Source organism: Limulus polyphemus, unplaced genomic scaffold (genome assembly GCF_000517525.1).
Source record: "Limulus polyphemus unplaced genomic scaffold, Limulus_polyphemus-2.1.2 Scaffold4669, whole genome shotgun sequence".
Classification (NCBI taxonomy): domain Eukaryota; kingdom Metazoa; phylum Arthropoda; class Merostomata; order Xiphosura; family Limulidae; genus Limulus; species Limulus polyphemus.
This window is the reverse complement of record NW_013670279.1, coordinates 64,979-73,882: the sequence shown is the minus strand read 5'-3', so window position 1 is coordinate 73,882 and position 8,904 is coordinate 64,979. Positions and strand designations below refer to the sequence as shown.

At 36.2% G+C, this 8,904-nt stretch overlaps 1 protein-coding gene across 1 annotated transcript in view; it reads left to right on the top strand.

Moving 5' to 3' along the window:
- The window catches only part of LOC106471514 (probable glutamate receptor), a 10,108-nt gene extending 7,122 nt beyond the window's left edge, over nt 1-2,986 (top strand). The window contains exons 5-7 of the mRNA XM_022400123.1: nt 281-510; nt 1,568-1,830; nt 2,731-2,986. Of these exons, the coding sequence (XP_022255831.1) occupies nt 281-510; nt 1,568-1,830; nt 2,731-2,986 (749 nt within the window). The remainder of the gene's footprint in view (nt 1-280; nt 511-1,567; nt 1,831-2,730) is intronic.
- The last annotated feature ends 5,918 nt before the right edge of the window (nt 2,987-8,904 follow it).

The following is an 8,904-nucleotide window of genomic DNA, read 5'->3' as shown; positions in this document are numbered from 1 at the left end:
TGATGGTTTATAATGAGCGAAGTTTTATCTTTCTTTGGGTCAAATTAAACGGACTCCAGATTTAAAGAAAATGTCGCAAAAACTGTCGTTTAGAAAAACGGAAATCCCAGTCTTTAGTTGATCGGATGTTTCGGTCTTCTTGTGTTAAAAAAAGTGTTTACATAGAATTCATAAAATTACCAGTTTTCAAACATGAAAGAACAAGAAAAATTAGTGTGCATTTCGTTTGTATGAAGCATTTATTTTAGACTTAATATGATTGATAAATGTTTATCACTAGGTGGCGCTGAAATAGTACCAGTTCGGAATCCTGTGCGAGTGATTGTTTCAGCGTGGTGGATCTTTGCTATTATCATCACGGCGGGATTTAGCGGGACTCTGACGTCATTCATGAACGTCCCTGGTTTAAACCCAGCAGTAGACACAGTGTCTCAGTTAATCAGTCTGGTGAAGGCTGGAACGTATAAAGGGGGAACCAGAGATGGAACATCAGTCTTAACTAACTTTGAGGTAAGTTTCTAAGCTATTTGGTAAAGGTAGATAAAATAATTTTGGGAAATTTTGAGGGAAGTACAATTTAGGAATAACATTTCTTACTTAAAGGGAAAGTGCAACTTTTTTTATAAACAAAGATTAAAATCATGAAACAATCTTTTAATGAAGTTGCATTTATGTAAAATTACTAGATACAAATTTTAATGTGTAATAACTGCAGAAGGCTCTGGTGGTGCAGCATACCAAAATATGAAAAAACAAACAAAAACAATTGGAGAAAGAAGTGACAACTAGTTCTAAGTAAAGCTGCTATTAAAAGTCAGGTCACAACATGAACAGTCTGAGCAGTATATTCTCATGATTGGGTCACCACGTGAACAGTCTGAGCAGTATATTCTCATGATTGGGTCACAACGTGAACAGTCTGAGCAGCATATTCTCATGAATGGGTCACAACGTGAACAGTCTGAGCAGCATATTCTCATGATTGGGTCACAACGTGAACAGTCTGAGCAGCATATTCTCATGATTGGGTCACAACGTGAACAGTCTGAGCAGCATATTCTCATGATTGGGTCACCACGTGAACAGTCTGAGCAGCATATTCTCATGATTGGGTCACCACGTGAACAGTCTGAGCAGCATATTCTCATGATTGGGTCACCACGTGAACAGTCTGAGCAGCATATTCTCATGATTGGGTCACCACGTGAACAGTCTGAGCAGCATATTCTCATGATTGGGTCACACGTGAACAGTCTGAAATATATATTCCAAAATTATTGAAGAATACAAAATAGTACTAATTACTTTTTAAACACTTTAAATTTTCAAACTAATTTATTTAATCTTGGGACATTTGGGTGTGAGAAGAAGTTGTGTTGTTCGTTCCCGTTTTTTAAGTTAGCTTTTACTTAGTGCTAGAAAAAATTATTTTGGTTTCCAAATATGCATCGATTTTCTGAGTGGAATATGCTTCGGTGTGTTTTAAACAGTGTTTTCTTTCATGCGGAAGTAACCTTTCAGGAATGACCACGTTGGGCTGAGTATCGAAATTACTTTTATTCAACAGAAAGCGAAAGAAGGAGCACTGCAGGTCCTTGGACAAGTGATGGTCAAAGACAGGAAGGGTACCGTGGTCAAGGATTTTCCTGAGGGGGTTCACAAGGTACTGAATGAGCCGTACGCCCTCATTTTCCCACAAGCGCCAATGGAGGCAGCGATAGCAAGCATCGGGAATGAAAAGTTTCATTTCTCCACCGACAGGTTTTTCTCAGCTTACTACGCAGTCGTGATTCCTAAAGGTTCACCTCTGAGAAAAGCTTTCGACGAAGTGTAAGTACCCAACCAGAAACATTCTTGTTACGCATTTCCGGGCAGCTTTTTAACCTCACGTTTAATCTTTCCTGATATTGGAACGTTGGAGAAGTGAACCAGATACATTCCAAGAGCAAAGCTGTGTCACGTGGTTCCTTAGTTTAAATGGTCCATCTGTGTGTAGGGTCGGTCTGAGAGAGTGCAGAGTGGCGGGATGATCTGGGTGAGTCGACCCTTGATTAAAACTCTTGGACCGACCCTGTGATCGCACCGACCATTGTTATGGTTACCACGTCTCTATTTAGGTATCTCTGTTTACCATTCTATCTGTCTGTCTGTTCTATCCATCTGTCAGTCTATGTGTTTCTCTGTCTACCTGTACCTATATGTCTCTCTATCTATCTGTATGTTCTATCCATCTGTCAGTCTGTGTGTTACTCTGTCTACCTGTACCTATATGTCTGTTCTATCCATCTGTCAGTCTGTGTGTTTCTCTGTCTACCTGTACCTATATGTCTCTCTATCTATCTGTCTCTCTATCTATCTGTATGTTCTATCCATTTGTTACTCTGTCTACCTGTTTCTATCAGTCTGTTCTATCCATCTGTCAGTCTGTGTGTTTCTCTGTCTACCTGTACCTATATGTCTCTCTATCTATCTGTATGTTCTATCCATTTGTTACTCTGTCTACCTTTCTATCAGTCTGTTCTATCCATCTGTCAGTCTGTGTGTTTCACTGTCTACCTGTACCTATATGTCTCTCTATCTATCTGTATGTTCTATCCATTTGTTACTCTGTCTACCTGTACCTATATGTCTCTCTATCTAGCTATCTGTTTGGTCACGCGTAGTGATTAAAGTTTACTGAGTTTTGAAGTAAACGGATATTAATTAGTGTTTTTAATATCGCTGTTTTAGGCTAACCAGAATTCGGGAAGCTGGTCTTATTCCAAAATGGAACAAAGATATTCTCGAACGAAGACGTCGAAATCCGTCAGCTTTCAACGAAACATCGGAGCTATCCGCACCTGGTAGTGTGTCGTCACAGGAGCCCCTCACCCTGGACGACATGATCGGAGCCTTCTGTGTGCTAGCTCTAGGCTACACCCTGGGTTTTCTTCTTCTACTTTTAGAATGTGTTACGAAGAAGGCGCGAGGTAACTCTGACCAATAGAAAAATTGTTCTAATCAGGCTTATGGGAACACCAGCCAACAGAAAAAAAATTGTTCTAATCAGGCTTGTGGGAACACCAACCAACAGAAAAAATAATTGTTCTAATCAGGCTTGTGGGAACACCAACCAACAGAAAAAATAATTGTTCTAATCAGGCTTGTGGGAACACCAGCCAACAGAAAAAATAATTGTTCTAATCAGGCTTGTGGGAACACCAGCCAACAGAAAAAATAATTGTTCTAATCAGGCTTGTGGGAACACCAACCAACAGAAAAAAAATTCTAATTAGGCTCGAGACAACTCCAATCAGTATCAAAAGTGTTCTAAATTAGGCTGGAGACAACTCCAACCAATTGGAAAAAGTGTTCACAAATCCGAGTATTAGAGAGGTTATTTTTATCACCAATATGATCCGTAACTGTCTGTTGCAGTGGCGTCCATATAGGGTGTGCAGGCTGTGTAGTGCACACAGGCCTACGAGCTCTAGGAAACTCGCCAAGACCTAATCCAAACAGGTACCAATATTTAACCGTATATAATCATACTACATTTGTGCCGGGAAGGGGTATAAGGGGGCCCATAATTTATCCCGCACAAGGACCTACAACTAAGTATGGCTGACGCTGGTCTACTGTACAGTTTAGTTAGAATTATATAGTTTTTACTTTCGTCAAACCACTTGCCATGCTAATGTGTTAACTTTTTTTTAATTATATACAGCTGTATGTCAAACATTACCTTTCTAGAACAATATACATTCTCACTGTTGATAGTGTAGAATTCAAATGCACATTTTTTACATTAATGTCGATTATTCTTAGAAATTTCTATTCTAAACTTGTTTTTATTATTCCTCACGTGGTTTAGGCTTAATAAAATATCGTTAATTGGAGTTCGAATTCTATATAAAACAGGCTGGTACCAGTTCTCCCTATAGTCAAGTTCACTTCTCTCCAGTCTAATGCGCTGTAATTGTTGTAACGTTGTAGTCACGCAGTGTCGGAGTTTTGTATGTGGGTGGGCTGGGATTCTTTTACAGCAGGTGTCTGTAACTTGTTGGCGATACATTCGAACAATAAACGGAGAGCACACAATCCACTTGTTTTAAAATATTATATTCAAAACAAGTCAAACGTATGTACAAAAATTCTTTACACTATAGGAAATCACAATAGTATATAACATTAAATAATTCTCTCTTTTTTTTTGTCAAAAGTACACTCAGACTGATTCAATTACTTTAGAATCCAATTGACAAGACGAACTACTTTTTCTCTACTTTGTTTCTTACTGTACAATCTGCGATCGATTCACTTGCGTTACTCTGTGGGTTGCCACAGTTGTATCCCAAACTTTAAATAATTGTCTCCTTTTCGTCAAAGTCCACACAGACAGGTTCAATTACTTTAGAACACCCTTTGACAAGATAACTTATTCTCCTTATCTATATTAAACTGTGAAATTATTGTCGTTAAGCCTAATCACTCACACACTGGTTAACTTCGCGTTTTCTAACTTTTTTTTTCTGACTGAACTTCAGTTATTAGAATTTACTTACTTCTTTTAACTTAATGTTTTCTGACTTATTTATAAATTGCCTTATTCTTATTACTGTGTTGCAATCAAAAATATACATGTGTTGATAAATTACCGGGTAGCGAGTCTCAAAATTTACTGTTATTAAAAACGGTTTACTACACCTTCACGCTATAAAGTATACAGTGGTTTGTTGTTGCTAAAACCTATACTTTTTTTTTTACGGTCGTTACTTTTAAATCCTGTTTGTTTGTTTGAGAGCAAAGCCTCATTGTAGTATCTGCTGTGTCCAACGCGAGGATTCGAGCCCCGGATTTTAGCGTTGTAAATCCATAGATTTACCACTATTCCATCGGGGTATTTACCTTATAAATAAAAGTATAAATTTAAATATTGTAATTATTAGAAGTTGAAGCCAAAATTTTTAAATATATTTATTAGTTTAAATGAAAATATTTTGACGATATTATTATTTTACTAATATTCATTAACCAGAAATTTTAATTTATTCAAGTACTTAGTTGTTTGATTGTTGTTGTCTTAGTGCAAAAATGCATAATGGGCTGTCTGTGCGTGATAATGATGGCAAAGAATTAATAATTAACCCACAGTTTCTGTGCATAACTGTTGATTCGTGAATTTTTATTTTTTATGTGTACAGTTTGTATACTTAGTCCTGCACATTAGTGAAAATAAAACTTTCTCAGTATGTATATATGTTTTGACTTGTTTTCACAAAATATAGTACTGTTTAGAAACGTATGGAACATGTGTGAACATTATGACAGCGATACGTGTTAATGGGATTGGTAAATATAATTTTATTAAAAATTGCGGAACTGTTTGATGTATTGTGACTTAATTTGGTTCTGTGTAGTTCTGTAGGATTCCTTTCAGATTACAACTAGGACTTAATAAATACTACAGTTGCTAGCTACTGAATAATAGCTGAATTTGGTTCTGTGTAGTTCTGTAGGATTCCTTTCAGATTACAACTAGGACTGAATAAATACTACAGTTGCCAGCTACTGAATAAGAGCACGAGAAATTTGTCCATTGTGACGAATCTCGTGCAGCTTGACTTCTGTTGATTAGTACACCTAATTCTCCTGTTTGAAGAGACTAACTATATTTAACGTGAGTTTTGCGTGTTTTAAAATGCGGCTTATAGACTAGAAAAGCATGTAGATTTTTTTACTTCTAAACATAAGTTCAGCATCAACGGTGTTCGAAGGAATTCGAACCATATTCTTGGATGATTTATGTTTTGTTTGTTTGTTTGTTTCGGAATTTTCGCGCAAAACTACACAAGTGCTACCTGTTCATACTAGTCAACAATATCCACCGTCAATTCTTGGGCTACTTTCATTTGACCATCGCTCTGAGAGGGCAACCATGACCTCAAAATACGAAGTGCTCTTTAGTTGTAATGGGTTGTGAACCAATAATCCTCGTATTCGCAGTCTTTGCACGCTAACTACTGAGCCACGCACGTCTCATTGATAAAGTGGACAATTAATTCATAGTTCGAGTGATTTTTCAACACAAGTATATTGACAAAAAAATTATTTGCAAATCACGTAAAAATCCTTCATATCAGCAAATGCTGTAAAGTTGTATAACTCGTAAATCAATTAATTTAATTTCTACTAATTTTAACGCTAATTTATTCCAATGCAACTGTATAAAAATATTAAATTGTTACTACAAATTGTACTTCTATATCAAAACTCTTATATCATATATATCATCGCTCGGTTAAAATTAGGATTTCCAATATATTTCTCAATTTTTAAATTATAATATTAATATAAAATATAATACTGTTTCTTTATATTTTGCCCTAGTGGCTAATCCCCTAGTGGCTCAATCATAAGTTTACAGACTTACGATGCTGAAAACTGGATCTCAATAATAGCGAAGGGCAAAGCACACATGTGTTATCATGTAGCTTTGCACTTAACAACAACCAACAATGTATTTTTTATTTATGACAAAGCTACTAAAGGTAAATATAGTTACAATCCCACAGGCGACGAAAGTAACAAACTAAATAATACGTTGAACAATCGCAAAGTTTTTTCTTTGTATTCTTTTAAATAAAAAATATAAAACTTGGCGATTGTTCAGCCTATAATTTAATAAAGCTACTAAGGGCATCTGACACCGTCTTTGGTTTTAAACTACTAATTGATTGTGTTGTTAAGCACAAGACTACACAAAAGGCTAGTTGTGCTCTGCCCACCACGGCTATCGAAACCCGGTTTTTTATAAGTCCACAGACATACCGCTGTCCCATCGGGGAGGAGGGGGGTTAAACTACTGATCAGAGGGAAGACAGCCAGCCAGTCAGCAGCACCATACTACCCATCATCCATACTAAGGGATGGACTGTCATTTCTATAACGCATCCACAACTTAAAGTGCAGAGAAGATTCTGTGGATTAAAATCCAGCTTGACAGCTCCGAAGTCCAGAGCTCCAGCTTGACAGCTCCGAAGTCCAGAGCTCTCTCACGGAGCGAATCTATTCCCAAATCTATTTCTTTAAGATCGTTATGTTTAGTAGTTATACAGTTTGTTATTAGGCACAAAGCTACGCAACAAGTTATCTGTAGTCTGTCCCCCATTTTTAGCGTTATAAGTTATCGGACTTAACGCTGAGCCACCGAGGGGGGTCAAATAGTGTATGTAACAAGTTTCAACAAAATAACTCAAACCAGTTTATTATTCGTTTTTATTTGATGTAATTTATAACAATACCCAAACATTTAACAAATACATAATTACTTAGCCCAATATTGGTGCTACAAATCGTGTTACAGTAACCTGTTTTTATAATGACTATCAATTTCTTGGTTTACGTTATTTCAAGAAGCGATTTATTGCCATCTGTTGACGAATCCTGGAACTTGTAGCAATAAAGTTATAGAACTTTATATAATGTTCTTAACTTGTCAACTTTACGATAAATACAATGAGTGTCTGCAAAAATAGATTCTTGAAAAATACATTCAGAAGTTTAAAACTTATCTTTTATCCACAACAAAAAAAAAAAACAGTCAAATGGAACAAAATAAAATGCAGCCAATAATAATAAATAATGTAAATATTAACTTCCCATCAAAGTAAGGTATACACTTTGAGCGAAACTAAAAAAAATCAACATGGTAATGAGTATAGCTAATTAAATACATTTTTTAACGTTCCTATTTACAAAAATTAGAACGCATTGTTCCATCAGTTGGGAACCCTCCTTATTGACGATATTTTCGACCAAAAAACCCAATAATTCATGAAAGTAACAATAAAGAAATAATATAGTTAAGCAATATAAAACTCTTCAACTCCTCAATAAGAATTTTGTTTGTAGTTAATCACAAAATTACACATCGTAGTTCAACCAATCCGTGAAGTATTCTTGGGAAACTGATGGTATTAAATATTTTATTTCCTTATCTAAAATAAATCAGTCTAAAACATTATACCAATAACATTATCTTCATTCAAAAAGATGAAATAAATGCTAAAGTCGTAATTGGAGAAAATATTTCAGTAGTTATTCAGATTTTGTTCTGATACTAATTATGAGAAAAATTTTGCTGTATGCGTGTGAAAAAATCGGCTGTTGTGTTTATAAAGGAGGAAAACAGTATTATAATGCCTTTTTGCATGCACAGCAAGCCATAACGTGTCTGTCTGCTTTAAAGCCAGGTGTTTTTATGGCCTAATAAAATTTCGAAGAGCCTATTGTTGGTAACATTGATTTGATTCTTCAATTTGCAATAAAACTCGAATAATGAGATCTAAACTTAATTTCCACTGTCGTAACACAAACGCGTTCATAGCACGCACAAGCGTTTTTCGCGAACCTTCTAGATACTCATTACGTGTTACCAACGTCACGTTACTTCCGCTGTCATAACACTGCCCCTTAAATTAAACCAATAGATAATTAACAATAACTTAATTAAATGTACAGAATTTACAAACACAAAATTAAAATTCAACAGAGTCTCTTAATTTTATGGGACGTATTTTCTTCCGTATTGGCCTCCGTCTCGTTGGCTTCTGCTTCACGTGGGGTTCATTTGCTCCATCAGGAAATGTCCTGTTATCGGTAACAGTCACATCAGTGGTAGTAACTTCATCAAGGGCTTCAGTGTTTCCTTTCTCAAAACCGGGTAGAGTTTCTTCTTCGACAGTGGCTTTTTCAAGTTACATGTCTTCAGCAGCATCTTTTGCTCCGTTGTTCAATTCGTCCCAACTGAAATGTCCTGGACCGTGATAAAGCCAAAGCCTGTTGGCATGCACCACCTTTGGCTTACCTCGCCGACCAAATTTTATTCGGAAAGTCACGTCTGAGACACGATCCACTATGTCA